The sequence below is a fragment of the Biomphalaria glabrata genome, chromosome 13 (assembly GCF_947242115.1).
Source record: "Biomphalaria glabrata chromosome 13, xgBioGlab47.1, whole genome shotgun sequence".
Classification (NCBI taxonomy): Eukaryota; Metazoa; Mollusca; class Gastropoda; family Planorbidae; genus Biomphalaria; species Biomphalaria glabrata.
The window spans coordinates 37,844,099-37,861,996 of NC_074723.1; the positions used below are offsets into that span (position 1 = coordinate 37,844,099).

Here is a 17,898-nt window from a genome sequence, read left to right on the forward strand (position 1 = left end):
ATCAACATACTGTTTTTTATAATTGTATTTGCCTCAGGCTAATATAAAAAAAAATCCTACATAATACTGTGTTTGTGCACAAAGTGAAGTTATCATTTTTTATGATTTTATAGGATAGAGTTCTCTAAAGTTTGTTTAGTGAATTAATCTCCATTCTTTGATTTTCTTGTTTGAACATTCCACAGCTTAATGATTCCAAATGCCCAACTGAAACTGATCCAGTTTATATTAATATGGCTTGCCAAACTGTGAGTGATTTAACAATATTTGTAAAGTCTTTCAAGTTTTATATAAACATGCTACTATTTTTATATGCCACAATCTTAAGAAATACTAAGACTAAGACTGCTTTATTGATCCTAATGGAAATTTGTTGTGATTACAAGGACTCTTTTTCTCATATAAAGACAACACAACAGAAACATACACATAAATACAACAGACACAACATAGAAAGTTCATTCAGCGACTACACACAGGCATCTTGGTCCTATTCATGTTTCTTGATCAACGAGTGGCATTGATATAGTCTGACCGAGTGAGGTACGAACGAGTTCTTGTACCCCTCTGTTCTTGTTTTGATTGACAGTTGTCGCCCACTTCACGACGACCTGACATAGTTCTGATGGAGCCGGTGGCTGTTGTCTTCCAAGATTTTTTCGATTTTCCTTAGACACTTTTGTTCAAAAAGTTCCTTTAAATGTGGCAATGTTGTGAGTGTAATTTTTGATGTCCTTTTTATGATGGTTTCTAGACGGCTACATGTTCCACTACATATTATTGTGTGTGTATATAAAAAAGAGCTATTCAATTCTATGATTTTATAGTATAGAAAGAGTTCTTTACAAAATGCCCTGTCATCTCAAAACATTTATTCCTCAAGATGAGGTGGAAAAAAATATACATTGACAAAAAAAATTTAGTGCAAACAAACAGAAAAATTGCATTCTACATCAAAACATTATTTCGACATCCTAGTCCAATCTTACAGGATGACATGGGGATGGGCCAGGTTTGTACATAGGACCATCATGACATCTGTTCAGAGTGTGTACAGCATGACCAAGTACCCATCCAATTAATGCTCCTCTATAGAAAATTAAACGTGATGTCACTTATATGTCATTTTTTTTTTACACTCACTCCATCTGTCTGTATGGTAAAAAGTTTGTACACATTTTTTCTCGTACACCTAATCTCTGGTCAAGCTGAAATTTTGCTAAATTATTTCTTTTACATGACAATGCAAGAATCAATTTAAAAAATTAACCAATTAGTTAATTAACTATTGCTACTGTAATTAATGATTTTGTTGGGTATCTTGAGCAAAAAAAAAAAGAAATCATACTTGACAGATTTTGTGGTATAAGTTGAATTAGTCCCCCTGAGAACTCCTGAGACATCAGTGAAAATGATTTGTATGCATTTCAATAACAATCATGGAATCATTCACCTAGATACCCCCTTCGTCCCTCCCCCTTTCACAACTGGTCCAAACAAGTGATAGGATCATAGCACATTGAGAAAGCTAAACAAAAACAATTGGTAAAAATATTTCTAATTGCACAGATTTACTATGTCTTGGCATTTCATATAATTACATGACTGATCCAAACTAATTGATACAATCACACTTAATATAAGCTTGTATTTTTTTAAAGTATATTTTATGTTTTTTGTTTGTTTGTTTGTTTTTTTTAATTAAAATGACTTGCTTTTATTAGAGTCTTTGATATCACTAAATTTTGTTTTTAACCTATCCACAGACTGTCAATGAAATGAATAAATGAAAACATTTGAGCAGCCTTAAATATACTGAAATTTTATTCTACAAAAATGTAACTTCCTTCAGAATGAAAAAAAAAACAAGTTTTGGGCAATTATATGGAAAAAAAAACAAGTTTGGGACAATTTTTAAAAAATGTTTGATTCAGGTCTTTTTGAATGATTGTTGTGTTTTTTTAATTTTAAAATATTTTTTGTGTGTGTTTTAGATCTATATGTTATCACTGTAAAATTGAGTTGTTTAATTTCATATGCATAAGTCTTGTTAAGTTTTTCAGTATTTTATAGAGATATTTCCTTTTGATACCATCATAAGCGATTTAAGTTGATGTACTAGTACATTGTTTTCTTGAAATTTTTTTTAGTTTGTATTTATGTTATGAGTGCTGCTTTCAATCTGTTAGTATTACTTCTTCCAAAATTCTTGATATTGGTTAGTCTAATTGTGAATTCAGGTGTTTTCCTCCATTTTTTTTAGCTCTGTTGTAATTTTGGTGCTTTGTAATTTTTTATTTCTGATGTTTAAATTAGAGTTGGTGAGTTTATAGTGTTGGTAGGTTTATTGTGTTGGTGGCTGTTCATATTTTCCTTTGTCTCCATCTTGTTTTATTTAGGAACTCCTCAAAGTATTCAACCCATTTGTCAATGACCCTTCTGTTTTTTTTGTGACGAGGACACCATTATAGTTCTCATACATGTGTGATCTGCTTGAAATCCATTCTTGTCATCCCTTATTTTCATGCCCATTCCTCTCGCATCAAGGTTCTCAATGAGTGCTCTTTGTTTTTTTTTATTGCCTCAGTTTTATTCTTTCTGACAGATTTTGTAACCCTTCGCCTTGCTTCCTTGTACTGCTTTCTGGTTTCTTTCTTTAGCATTATTTGTCTGTTCAATATGCCTGCATTCTATATGTCAGACTCTCCTTTTCTTTTGCTTAAATCCAACCATGTCATCTGCTTTACTTTTAATTGCATGTTGTTGTTTTTTTATTGCTCATTTGTTATAATTAGGATTCCCCACAGGCTATGTCTGTTGTTGTGCTTCAACAATTTATATTTTGGTCTGTGAATTCTAGTATATGCTTCATTTAATTGGAGTGGCCAGCTTTAAATTCCTTCCCATACACACTTCTGGCCTGTGAACTGTTCTCACGTAACATTTTGACCCAATATCCCCCATCCAATTTCAATACTCTTCTAAGATATTACTTTGAATTAGAGCGGCTCACTTATATTGATCTCCCACACACAAACACATCCTTCTGGCCGTTTTTTTTTTTTTACCACCACCCCAACACACAAAATAAAATATCTATATCTGCTTTTTCTTTTTAAAACATTTTACACACATAAAACTAAATTTTTGTCCTAGCTTTGATAGAAAAAAAAAGATTGTTTTCATATAATGTCTACAAAAACAAGTTAGGGGCCACATACTGCCATTGAAATTTACTTTCAAAAGGAGTTGTTTTTTTAAATGGTGATTAAAACAGAAAGAAGTATAAAATTGTCTTTTTGTTATAGCAACTTGAAGATAAAATTGGGAATGAAACATCATTTTGGGAAGTTTTAATTGCTGTAGTTTCCATTTGTGAACTGGCTTAGTTGTTCTAGAGCAGGGGTTCTCAACCTGTGGGTCGCGACCCCCTTGGGTGTCGCCTAAGACCATCGAAAATTTGGATTGTTTTTATCTATTCTTTTGCTGTGTGTGTGTGGGGCGGGGGGGTTGCGGCCGAGTAGGGGATTCTAAAAAGGGGTCGCCAAGCTTAAAAGGTTGAGGACTGCTGTTCTAGAGACAAGTTAAGTAATAACAAGTTAAATTTGTATTTTTTTAGTTCACCACAATCGGGGTACCGTAACTAGTGAAAGGTGAGGGAATCAGTAAGTGCCCTTAGAATTATAGTCTAGATTGTAATTGTCCTTTTCCAATGCTGTTAGATGTGTTAGGAATTCTTAAGTTTCTGCATCAAGTGGGTCTATCATGAGTTTTTGAGTATCATATTGCTGTGCTACTTTGGTTATTGTATATTTTACTTTTACTCTTTGTCTAAATTTAGCTTTGGCTACTAGATGGTCTGCATCTGTTTCTCTGAAACTTCTTACATGAAATACATCAAATCTACATCTTTTACTTATGATTATCCATATATGATCTATTTGATTTCGGTTTTTCCATCAGGTGAGATCCATGTTGCTTTGTAAATTTTCTTATGCTGGAAATTTAGTGCTACAGATAAACATTCCTTTTCCTGAGGCCAAACCCAGTAATGTTAGATCATTATTATTTGCCTCTTCATTTAAGTTTTTTTTGCCGATTATTGGTCTGAAGGCGAATTCTTTTCCAATTTTGGCATTGAAATCTCCTAGAACTATTTTGATGTCCTGCAGTGTTGCCTTGTCATAAATTCTTCTAGTCCATCTTAGAAGGCTTATTGTGTGATCATTGCTTTTTCCTTCAACATTTAGGGCATTTTATTATAGCCTAAACATTTTTTTAAAATTAACTTTATATTATTCATATTTGTTTTAGCTTTCCCAACAATATTTTTTTTATATGACTTGTTAACCCTGCGCACAACCAGCTGGGGGTGGCCTATTAAGCTCTCTGGATAGCTGCCTTTACTTTCAGTTAAGGTGCCATAATCTTTGTGGATCCTTCCTTTTCATACAGGCAGCAGGTTCGATTTTGGTATACCATAAGTATTTTATTTCTTCGATATTTGCCATATCTGAAGAGCATTCCCCTGAGCATTTACCTGAGTAAAAGTTTGATGGGAGATCAAAGACTCCAGATGAGAAAAGTTCCAGCTTGATTTAATTGTGATCCTTCAGTTGTGAAACTACTATATGGAAATGAATCCCTGTGCAATGGCAATGGTCGAAACTATATCTCCTCAGCAGTTTCCCTCTCTCCAAGCAACTGATCTAGATCCAAATGAACAGCAAGTGTCGATACAAGATCAGTGGCCTCACAGGCTTTATACTATTGTCTTTCTACTTCTGCTGATGAATTTCAGAATTATGGCCCTTGAAGGCCTGATTGTTAATTTGTTTACCAACATTGCATTGCACTATATAAAATTATTTTATAAGCTTTGGAAGGTGCCTGTTGTCTTCGTATTCAACTTTTTTTTTTTTCTCATATTAACTTCGAACATTTACTTTTTAAAAATTAATGTAGCCATGATATCTGGACAGTTATTTTGTAGGGATACTGTTTGAGTCACAGCTTTTCTGGAATGTTACTTGCGAGTTGCATAATCAAACTATCGATGTGAGGAAATAAAGTACTAAGGTTATTACCTGCATGTAATTGTTATGAACTATTTGTTGTGATTAAAATTTTGAAACAGTTCCCTCTTCTGTCATTTATTTGTGGAGTTTTGTCTGTATTTGTTTACACCAAACTCAAATACCAGCATACAGCTGTTTAGTAATCTGCAGTAACAAGTTTTCGCCAGCATCATAACACTGTTTTGTAATTACATTAATTATAGAGTACTTGCTTACAGAAATAATATAATATAGATGAATCAACATTATTAAGGTGTACGGTACATTAAATAAAATAACTGATGAAGAAGACAACATAGCAAATTTTAAAATACTGTGGAAACAATCCTGTAATAATTTCACTGACGACAAACAAATGATATACAATGAATGGCAATGCCTTCAATTTCCAAGATTAAAGATGAATGCGAACCCAGTCATGACCTGTATATTTTTCCACATCTGGTGCAGACAGAGCCATCTGGTGTGGGGTCTAGTTAAGTTTTCTTTATAGAATTATAAATAAATTAAAAAGCAAATCAGAATCAGGTGATAAGGTATTAGATACTTCTGGTCAATGATTTTAAAAATAAAATTGGAAAGCTCATTTACTTTAAAAGACACAAAACAAATTAGTGCAGCAAACTATAGACTAACTATAAATGGAAAAGGCAACACATTATATAAAGAACTTGAAACTGTTTAATAAAAGAAATAAAAACAAGCAACATAATTTATCTCTAGATCCAGAATTATAAGAGGATGTACAAAATGTTCCTCATAATGATAAGGACAAGGAGGCTCATTATCTAAGGCCGGCCCTGGCCACATGTTTTAGAGGTCTATTATTTCATGCACAGTACACCAACGATTGCTTCATTATGATTGATAGATTGCTTCATTATAATTGATTTCCTTGTGTAAACAATGCTTAAAATGGTATAAAGATAAGAAATAGACAAAAACTTTAAAAAAATTCCGAACAAGGGTAAGTACTTTATCTACCTAAGAGTCTTGTACTTTAGCTACCTAATAGACATTTGTACTTTATCTACTTAATAGACATTTGTACTTTATCTACCTAATAGACATTTGTTTTAATATAAAGAAAGAAAGCAATACAAAAACAATATATCCAAATAGTGTATAAAGAGAGATGGCTTGCAGAATTGTCTCGGGAAGAACAATATTTACAGCACATCAATGGCTGTGTCTGGCAGATACTACGGCTAGTACACAGCTGTGGACTTAAATCTGGTTCTCCTAGAACACACTCTGTTGAAAGTAAACAGATAATTATACATTACTTTCATCATGTCTCGACTACTGTAAACAGTACTGCTTCTTGCACGACTTAATCAAAGTTAGATATGTTGACCTCTAGTTCCTTTGATGGATTATGGGCAGGACATGGCCTAAATTGTGCGATGTGTCAAAAAAATACAAATACCTCTAGCTCACAAAACAAAATTTAAGCAACCGATAAAGTGGATTAGTTTAAATAAGGAAACAACAAACCTATGGACTGAACAGAATACGACAAATAAACATTTCCAATACATGGTTGAATATTTTTTGTTATTATAAAGAAAAAAATTACTTCAATAAAACAGGAAACGAGGCATTTCGTGTTTTGTAGAAACCTCACTCAATGGTTATGTCTGCGCTGAATGGCTGATTGTGGCAAAATATGTTGGTCACAGTTAGGGCTACGTAGCCACGTGAAATACTGCACTACTCATTAATCTTCAGACTCGAAGACAAGCTTTATTATTATTATTATAAACCTCATTAAAATTTCTTATTGTAAACAAAGTTTCTACCATAACTGACATCATGATAATTGTTTCCACTTACAAGAGCTAAGGCAAATTAAGCAGATCGAAATATCTAGGCCTACTGTATATTTTGTTTTTTTTTATAGTTCTGATGTTTTAATTGGTGTGACGCACAAAATGTAAGATACATTTCCTAATGGATAATAAAGATTATTATTATTCTCTCGACAATATTACTGGCCACCGAAAGGCAGGAAAGCCGCCATAGCTTTGTGTGGTCTGTCAGTCTGTCCTTTCCTCAACCTGTGACACTTATAGAAAATCTTGTGAAAATCTGATTTTACAGCTTGGAAAATCTCTTTTGCTTAGGCTACTTTATGATTTCTGAAAGTTAACCGTTTTTATTGTTATAATAATTATGCAAGCCGGTTTTTCATAAAAATGCACAATGATACACAATCTTTGATACATAAAGATACAAACTATTTTATTTCCAGTGATACATATGAGTCTATATTGAATGAAAGTACAGGTACAATCTTTTAATTAACTTCTCGACTCAAAATATTTTTACGTATATAGAAGATCCTTTAATGGCTATGTATCTTTTCTAAAACACGTTTATTAGACAAAGGAATAGTTTAAAGCTTAGAACCTAGATACAAATCGCAAATCACTTACACTACCAAAAGCTCAAACGTCAGATAAAAGACATGTAATAAAACATGAATGGCTGCTTAATCGTTTGTTATGCGTTCTGGGCTGTCGTTCGGTGGTCTCGATGTTCATGAGTGCAAACCCTGCCCGCTGCCTTCCCCCTTCGTCCTGCGGGAGATTTGGGCCTGGATGTAGTTCATCTTCAAAACTGAATAAGCATATGAAAAATGTTAAATGTATTTACACACATTTTGTTACAAAATTTCCTACCGTTGGGGGACGTTAATTGTGTGGTACTTGTATTTGCAGACTTGTAATGTAACGAGCAATAGTGACAGCATATTGATGACTTTGTCTGGCAGACACTAGTGTTAGTGCACAGTTCTCGCCTCAAGTCTAGATCTCCTGGTTCACATTCTGTAGACAATGTAAAAAACACATACTATATCATCAAGAATGTCTTCAATGCTCTTCGATTTGTGACTTTCAGCATACATTATTTTTATCTAAATGTTTAGCAACTAATGAAAAAGATTAGGCTAAGGGATTAGTGGGGGCAGGTACGATTAAAACAGCAATTTCGTGTATTATAACGTCACAAATATCTTTAAGCGAAAACAACTTTTGTAGTCTACACAATTGAAACAATAATTTGCATTTTTTGATTACAATTATACAAGTCACATTCTTTTAACACAATTTTAAAACTTTAATGCACGCATCACGATGATACTCTCTCTGTAATATACACAGTGGTATAGAGTTGGTATAGACTGATATACCATTTGATAAGCAATAATACACATTAATTCACAATTTTACATTCTTTGAAGCAGAAAAATATACTGCCTTTTTAAAACGAGGATTGGACTTATAGTCATAGTCGAGTTCATAGAAAACCAGAAACGTGTTCATATTCAACCACGATGGAGGAGCTATGTATACATATACACACACAATTACACAATAACACAGTCACGATCGAAAGACTACAATATTGTAACGTCACTCTTTCTATCCAGGCTTTATGCAAACACTTCACAACCTACTCAACTTGACAATTCGGGCGCCATAAAACTTAATTAATGTCTAATATCTTTACGAAACAAAGGTGTCACTTCAAAAAAGGAGTCAATTAGTCAATACTGTACAATTGGTAACACGAAACAGTGTCTGTAAAAATGCTTAACCGTACTGTACTGATGTATAAACTCTGTACTGTTCTATCAAACTCTACTGGCCTCTCCGCCTCGTCCTTGACTCGTACTAGATTCAACTGGGCGACTTCCCACTGGACTTGACTGTACTGGATTCAACTGGGCGACTTCCCACTGGACTTGGCTGTACTGGATTCAACTGGTTGACTTCACACTGGACTTGACTGTAATGGATTCAACTGGGCGACTTCCCACTGGACTTGACTGTAATGGATTCAACTGGGTGACCTCACACTGGACTTGACTGTAATGGATTCAACTGGGCGACTTCACACTGGACTTGACTGTAATGGATTCAACTGGGTGACTTCACACTGGACTTGACTGTAATGGATTCAACTGGGTGACTTCCCACTGGACTTGACTGTAATGGATTCAACTGGGCGACTTCACACTAGACTTGAATGTAATGGATTCAACTGGGTGACTTCACACTGGACTTGACTATAATGGATTCAACTGGGCGACTTCACACTGGACTTGACTGTAATGGATTCAACTGGGCAACTTCACACTGGACTTGACTGTACTGGACTAAATGTAACTCGTGAATCTTAACCGTCATTGACCTTCTCTCTTTTCATAGGGTCGTGGAAGGCCTTCTCGAAAGCGCTAGAACATTGCCATTCCTTCTGGATGATCATATGAACTGAGGAATCGCCCCTCGCCACGGTTGAAAGTTCGTCCAGGGCTGGCCTTAGATTAAAGGTAGCCTCGCACAGGACTCAAAAAAATGTTTAGAGAAAAAAAAAGCAAATCTCAAACTAGCAGAGTTCTATAGCTCAATGTCTAGGCCCTACTGGTCTAGCTCTAAGCTGTACATCATCCAGATCAAATCTCAAACTAACAGAAGTCTATAGCTCAATGTCTACTGGTCTAGCTCTAAGCTCTACATCATCCAGATCAAATCTCAAACTAACAGAAGTCTACAGCTCAATGTCTACTGGTCTTGCTCTAAGCTGTACATCATCCAGATCAAATCTCAAACTAACAGAAGTCTATAGCTGAATGTCTACTGGTCTAGCTCTAAGCTCTACATCATCCAGATCAAATCTCAAACTAACAGAAGTCTATAGCTCAATGTCTACTGATCTAGCTCTAAGCTCTACATCATCCAGATCAAATCTCAATCTAACAGAAGTCTATAGCTCAATGTCTACTGGTCTAGCTCTAAGCTCTAGATCATCCAGATCAAATCTCAAACTAACAGAAGTCTATAGCTCAATGTCTGATGGTCTAGCTCTGAATCATCCAGATAGAATCTCAAACTAACAGAATGTCTACTGGTCTAGCTCTAAGCTCTACATCATCCAGATCAAATCTCAAACTAACAGAAGTCTATAGCTCAATGACTACTGGTCTAGCTCTAAGCTCTACATCATCCAGATCAAATCTCAATCTTACAGAAGTCTATAGCTCAATGTCTACTGGTCTAGCTCTAAGCTCTACAATATTACATTATTCCATCTTGAATTCTTCTCTCTAACACTTTCAGCGCGCATTCGCAGGAAGCAGTACGAAGCAGTAAATGGCCTAATTTGTTTTACATACGTCGGTGCAAAAGAAAACGAAAAACTAATTAACCAAATTTGTTAAACATACGTCGGTGCAAAAGAAAACGAAAAACTAATTAACCAAATTTGTTAATTAACTATTGGTAATTAATTACTTGTTTGGTATCTGAAACAATGAAAATAAATAGTACTTGATTGAAGTCTTGGTATAAGCTCCTTTATATTAGGCTGCCGTCTGATTCTTAGTATGGTTACCGCGTTGGCTTGAGAAGCCTGAGAAGGCTTTAGCCCCAAAGTTCGGTCGTTACCTTTTTTTTTTTTTTTAAAAATACACTTTAAAAGCGATCACCCAGATACCCTGTTCTTTCTCCTTCTTTCCAACCGGTTGATAAAAGTGATAGGATCATAGTGTATTGAGAACGCCAAAAGGATGAGATAGCGCTAAACAAAAACATTTGGTATAAAATATATTTAATTGCAGATGTATTAATTTTAGTCTAGCTCTATTACAAATTTAATTTCATGACTGATCCAAACTAATTGATAGAAATTAATATAAGCTTTGTTTTTTTTTTTTAAAGTATTTTTTTAACGTCACATTTACTACCAATACATTGCCTACTAGTTTTGGGTGAAGTGGAGGGTATCAATGGTCTCGTTGTCGTGGTACTTGTAGTTGCAGACGTGTAATATGACGAGCAGTAGTGACAGCACTGTGTTGGCTGTATTAGGCAGACGCTAAAGTTAGTACACAGTTCTGGTCTCAAGTCTTGATCTCCTTGTTCACAATCTGTACAGTATTTTAAAAAAATACATTACAAGACTATATCTTGAATGCTCAAAAAAAAAAAGAGCGGCTTTTGCAAAGTACAGTTTTATTGTTTTAGATTCGCATATATACACTGCTTGGCAACAAAGAAGAAGAATTATGCTAAATGAGGCCTGGGAAATGTAACTAAAGAAAAACCTGTAGACATAAAAGTATTTAAAGATAAGCATGTCAAAATACTGGTAAACTGCAGAAATCAGATCCCCACACACAAAAAAAAATAATTAAATTTTCAACATTGCCAAATCTTTGCCACATTCCTTGTCGTAGATCCGAGAATGAGTGTGAGAAAAAAAAAACGTGTTCAAACTTTTTACCAGACAGACAGAGTGAATCGATAGAAAATAAAATATGAGAGCCTAAGTTTAGAGACTAAGCGACTATAGAAATAATATAAAATAACATTATACCTAGTTATATTAGAGGGACTTCTTATGGTCCGACAGTTACGCTGGGCAGGGCACGTATCCCCTGTGGGGGACGAACTTATGCCAAAGGCAGTCTTTTTTGGTGAGCTAAAAGGTGGTCGAGGTAACAGAGGCGCCCCATGCAAACGCTTCAAGACCAGCTTAGGCGCTAACTTGCCCTAGCTGACATAGAACAGAGTACCTGGTTGCATGCGGCCTCGGAACAAGACAGATGAAGGTCACTCACAAAGGCCGCGGGATACACATTTGAAACTAATCTTCGGACTCAAAGACAAGCCTTATTATATTAAACGAGGGGATAATGACAACTGACCACGCAGCCACCTTCGAGGCCCTAAAAGTCCCTAAGAATGTTCTTGTTACCTGTCAGTGGGCAATACAGCTGTAAACCTACAATATCACCTTGTAAAATGTCCAGTAGATAATCGACGCGGTAAGCGCCATTATCCAGACAATTCATTGGGAACAAATTTATTCAACGACCAGGCATGGACCAAAGTCTTGTCTGAAGGTTCCACAATGGCAGCGATCATAACTACGTACCCCGCCCGGAAATGTCTTCATGTTCTTGTACTGTAACCACAACAATACAGTGTGAGAACCACCGCTCCAGCTACGTCCTCACATCGAGTGAGATACAAAAAAAAAAGAAGATATTAGGATATCAAGTAGAGTTAAGAAATCTTTAACTACAAATCCCGAAACTAAAAAGTGTAGCAAGAAGAAGAGACGATTCAATTTGTAACGATAATGACGCCCATGTATGGCTACTCATTGACCTTTGCCCCTTGTGAATACATATTTTAAAGTGCTTCGAAGTCTTATGAGTAATTGAGAGCGCCTGCAAATCCGAGTAGCTAGTACGAAAACGCATATATATCAGGATGTCACTAATGGAGGACATCAAAGCTCACCCAGCTTTCTCATTTCTATCAAGAATTGCATAGAATCCTAAATGCTGCTGGTAAAATCATTGGCAAATAAAAAAAAAAAAACATTCGGGCAGCTACAAGCTAAAAAGATTCTAGAAATAAAAGGTCATCCTTTGGGTCAGGATTTTGTGATTTTACCATCACTAAAGAGATACAAAACACCGATAGCAAAGACAAACAGACACAAAAAATCCTTTGTTGCCCTGGTAATCAAATTATTAAATAGAAACAATCTTTTATAAACTTTTCGCAAGAATTGCAAATGAACGCCTGATAATACTTATTGTTAAAAACTAGGAGTTCGTACATCCCATTAAATGTCAACAAAGTTTCCTACCTTTAATTGAAGTGAATAGCACAAGGGGATTTACTGTCGTGGCTAATCTTTTAGGTGTGCTTCTTCTGGTGCTGTACGTTGGGGTAAAGGGGGTGCCATAGTTACACGTGCCGCAGCAATCCGCTTGAGAATTCAAGCAGTGATCTTTTGTACAATCGATGATTCTATCTCCGTATTCACAGCCTAAAGTGGTACAATCTCAAATTTAAATTAGGCCTATATGGAGAATTCTTTTAAAAAAGTCTTTCTGGTGTGTAAAGTTATGAACTATCAATTCGCTGTGTGTTTTAATAGAGCATATATGGCGCACAAATTGCTGAGGAAAATAGAACAGCGCTGGCAGAAGAAAAACGCCAGAGAAGAAAAGCAAGGCCAATTACACTAGCTCCAGCTGGAATAACCTGCCCAGCGTGCAGCCAAACATTCCGGGCTCACATAGGTCTGACCAACCACATGAGGAAGCACAAAACCCCAGTGCAAAACCACAATGGACGAACTATAAAATATGTATGTGCTTTTTTTTTTTTTTTTTGGCATTGTACTATGAAAATTGTCAACTCCATTTAAAAATTATGGATTCGTATAGATAATTATCACCGTTTGGTACAGAGGCGGACTGAGTGTCAAAATCAGCCAGGCATTACTTACTATTGGCCAACATTTTGAGTGCCATATCATAAGTATTGTAACGAATCTCCCATATCCAGGCTCTCTGCAAACTGCACCACACGACACGACGAACTTAAAGAACCTCACCTCAGGGCTCCAAAATAACAGTAACATTTTAATTTCAAATACATCACAATTGGCAATAACTGAATGTCCAAAAACCTAGTCTTACTCCGGACTTAACACACCTTGCTGGTTCTGACTTCGCCTCGTACTGGTCACATTGCGAGGTAACGTGAAGTGAAATGATTCTGTACTCGTTGAGGAAATCGTAGCAATCACCACATTTTTTGTCATATGAGTTACTTTCATACGGCTTGCTATTGATGTTACAGAAGGCACCATCTTCACTAGCTGCGTATTTCGTGGCTCTGGGTTTCTACCACCTCATTTAACGTTTTCAGCTCGTCATCTCTTCCACTGAGGTGTACATCTGTTCTACCCTGGCACAGGTCTCGTTCTGTAAGCTCACACTTGAACACATTCTAAAAGTCAGCCAACATTTGTTCTTTAGAAGTAATCAACAGCTCTACTAAATCGAGCTCTAACTCGAAACAGGTAGGTGTCCGGATCTTCACCTTCTTCAGTTAGCAATAGGAAGGAAAAAAAACCGCATTTACAGCTTTAGTTCTGAATAATGTAGAAGTAGTTCCTTTATTCGATATCAAACACAATAATTAATTGCCAATAATGAATTGACTAATGGGTTTATTTTTAATTGATTCATGTTTTCTTAGCTACAATGAATAATTATTCAAGTGTTGGAGAAATAACATCTACATTTATCTAAGGAGACCAAAGCCTACATATTTAGCCATATATCTTAATTCTGAAGGATTACATTCCTCTAAGATACTCTAAGCGTTACTAGACATGGATTGACATGTATGGCATTATGTATGACGTAATAGATCATTGAAAGTGTGTATTGAGGTTTACCTTTCACGGGCCTAGACACATTGTTACACGTGTCACAGCATGCTCGATAGCCAAGAGTAGAGTAACAGTTGCCCATAAAGTCATTAATAAACAAACTGCAAGAATAGCTCGGTCTGTCTCCAAATGCACAGTTTTCTATAGATAGTAAAATGTAACAGAGCTGCTCAAAAGATTCCTCAAGAGGACTAATTCAACTTAATGCCACCACATCTTTTAAGTACGATTTCTTTCCCTTATTAAAAAAAAATAATTCATTATCAATAGTTAATTAACAGAGCTGCATTAACCATAGAGTAGCAGTAATAGCACAGAATTAAGATTTACTACTTCTAAAGAGAAAAGTATTGCTGGGAAAATTAAGTTAGCTTTATAATGTACATAAAGGTACATTGATGGCAGTTTAAAAAATGTGTTTTACAATGGACACAACTAAAGCGACCATAATTTCAAAAACATTTGGCCTATTATCGTACAAATATACTATATACCCCTCACATAGTACCAATATAAATTAGTTTATTTTAAAAAATCAATATTCAGTTCTGATTAGGTGAATAAGAAAAAGAATATTTAAGATCTTTAAGTTACACACCATCAATTTGAGGAGCGTATGGGTCGCTGACACATTGTCCATTTATGCAGACCTGAAACAAAGACAGGTATTTAAAAATTCAATGATTAAAATTTTATAAACTTTGTGATAAATTACTTATTTTGTTTCAAGATTTTACCAAGAAGAACATAAAAATACTTTAAAAAAAAACAACAAAAGTTATATTAAATGTAATTGAATCAATTACGTTAAAATCATTAACGTAATTATAGACTGGGATTTTTAATTTTGGGAGCTTAAGAGCATCTCTGAGTCCACCCAGCTCTAATGAGTACCTGACATTAGTTGAATAAAATTAAAGGCAGTTGGTCGTTGTACTGGCCACATGACACCTTCCTTAACCATAGGCCACAGAAACAGGTTACCTTAACAACATCTGAGATATAGACCGTATGGTCTAAAAGGTAAACTTTACTTTTTTTCCTTATATGTAAATATATATCTAATTTTATATAATATAGACGTTACTTCAAAAAAGAAGATGATTACGTACTTCGCGTCATGCATTTAGCCATGCATATTAACCAATGACCTAAACTCTGCAAGTCACTAGTTTTCCTAGCTAGCTCTGGCAACCCATTCCATGCTCTAATAGCACTAGAGAAATAATTTATATATATCCTCCTTCGTGATCGAAGATGAGCACATTTCTCATATCCTATGGACTCGTATATGACTGTAAAGTCCAATCCTCATTTTAAAAAGCCGACCGCTTACGTGGCCTGGGGGTGGGTTGGGCCAGTTGCAGATAGGCTTGCCTTTTTTCTCTCAGCTTTTTGTTAGTTGTTAGTTCGGTCCTTTTTCTCGCTGGTCACTCTTCTTGCTTCAAATCTCAAGACTCCAACACTCACAGCTTCACGCCATGAGGAGCGATTGAGAGCTAGTGCTTCCCAGCGGTAAATGTCAATATTACACTGGAGCTCTTGAGAGTGTCTTTATAGTGTTTGCTGCTTGCATTGACCCCCATTGGGAGCGCTTTCCAACACACAACTCCCCGCACAAAGGTCGTACGGAAAGGCGATTATCTTGCATGCGGACTACAACTCCCGCCTATCGAAATTGGGATCTTTTTTACTGTGAAATCGATACTGTACATGTTGGCTTACTTTAGGATTTCTGTATCTGGAATGTGGTCAGACCAAAGCGCTGTATGATATTTCTGAACTTAAATTGTGTAATGTCTCTATAAATAACTCGTTTTTATCTATAGTATTAGTCTATCTTTATGTAATTGTACAGCAGACTGACCTAGATATATAAATCTGTGTGATAGAAATATTTACACCAATGGTTTTCATTTAGCTTAATCAATGCGCTATGATCCTATCACTTGTCTGGACCAGTTGTGAAAGGGGGAGGGGAGAAGGGGGAAGTATTTCGGCGAATGCTTACATGATCTCCTTTTAAATGAATTAAAAAAAATGTTCCCTCAGGGCTAAAGATTCCTCAAGCGGACTAATTCAACTTATGCCACCACATCTTTTAAGTATGATTTCTTTCCCTTATTTAAAAAAATAATTCATTATCAATAGTTAATTAATAGTTAATAAGTTATTTTTATAATTTTATTCTTGTGTTATCAGGTAAAAAAAAATGAAGCAAAATTTCAGCTAAATACGAGATTGGGTGTGGGAGAGATAACAGGTACAAACTTTTTGCCATACAGACAGACAGACAGAGTGAATTGATAAAAGCTTTGTAAAAAAAAATGATGTACTTCTATTATTTGTAAATTAAAAAAAAAATTTCATCAACATTTAGACCAGTGTTTTCTTAATAGTGTTCCGCGGAACACTTCGCGAGGCCTGACTTGGTGTTCCTCGAACTATTTAAATAATTATTAGGAATAGTTTAGGCCTACACGTGAATTAATCTCTACGTATGAATTAGTTTCTAAGTAAATGCAGAAAAAAAAAAGATTTGGTTAGCTCTTCCTGGTAACAAAAAAATTCTATAACATCACTATGAACTTTGAACTGACCTAGATACTGACTCAAAATTGAACCAAAGATAGAAAGAGCATATCTCTGCACTGTTTCATGGGGCGACTGATAACAAAACAGATCAATTTATTTAGTGGAGGGAATTACATTTTTTTGTGTTTTAGTCAAGCTTATTTTATTGCTTGAGTTTTCATATATTTACTTTATCAATGTAACCCGTTGACTTTTGTTGGTGGTAAAATGTAAAATGTTGTAAAATGTTTTACATGTTTCGGATGTTCATTCAGAGTTGAAGATAATTACTTCCTAGTCCAAACCTCCCGCAGGTCGACGGGGGACGGGAGCGGGCCGGGCAGGGTTTAAACCCTGGACAATCGATACATCTGAACAACAGTCCAGTGCGCAAACCGCACACCAGGCAGCCACAAGGGGCTGTGGCTGGGGTGTGAGAGGAGGGAGGGTGAATTTGAAAATCCCCCGGCCCCCACTAGAAGGGGGGGGGGGACCCAAAATGAGTGTTTTTCCATTGAATATTAAATATTACGCAAAATGCAAAAGTGCCCCCAAATGATGAGAAATTCCTAGCTACGCACTGGGTAGGGGTTGAACATTAAAGCCTCATTAACTAAGGATTCTGTAATATTAGTTTTGCTTCATTTATTTCTCTGGATGGGGGAAAGGGACGACGTTGGCTATTTCTGCCACAAGTTGTACAACCAATGAAATAGTAGTTGCAGTGGGTGGAGTCACACTGAGCGAGTTTAGGGCTAGACTAAACCCAGAAACAAGAGAAATGGTTAGAGAGAAAGATGGAAGAAAAAGAGAGAGTGAAGGACAAAAAAAAAAGGAGGGAACAAAAAAAGGAAAAGAGAGTGAAAGAAGGAAGGAAAATAAAGTGAGAAGAGGGAAAAAAGAGAGAGAGGAGGGAGGAAAAGAGAGAAGAAAGAAAAAAAAAAGAGAGAAGGAGAAACAATAGAGAGAAAGA

At 35.7% G+C, this 17,898-nt stretch overlaps 1 protein-coding gene across 1 annotated transcript in view; it reads right to left on the reverse strand.

Annotated features, from left to right (window-relative positions):
• Positions 1-5,736: 5,736 nt before the first annotated feature.
• Positions 5,737-17,898, reverse strand: part of LOC129922278 (uncharacterized) — a 55,559-nt gene continuing 43,397 nt past the window's right edge. Inside the window, exons 6-11 of the mRNA XM_056007571.1 lie at positions 14,950-15,001; positions 14,358-14,492; positions 12,750-12,947; positions 10,846-11,013; positions 7,763-7,909; positions 5,737-6,332 (exon numbers count right to left, since the gene is read on the reverse strand). Coding sequence (XP_055863546.1) covers positions 6,139-6,332; positions 7,763-7,909; positions 10,846-11,013; positions 12,750-12,947; positions 14,358-14,492; positions 14,950-15,001 — 894 coding nt within the window. The 3' untranslated portion in view covers positions 5,737-6,138. The remainder of the gene's footprint in view (positions 6,333-7,762; positions 7,910-10,845; positions 11,014-12,749; positions 12,948-14,357; positions 14,493-14,949; positions 15,002-17,898) is intronic.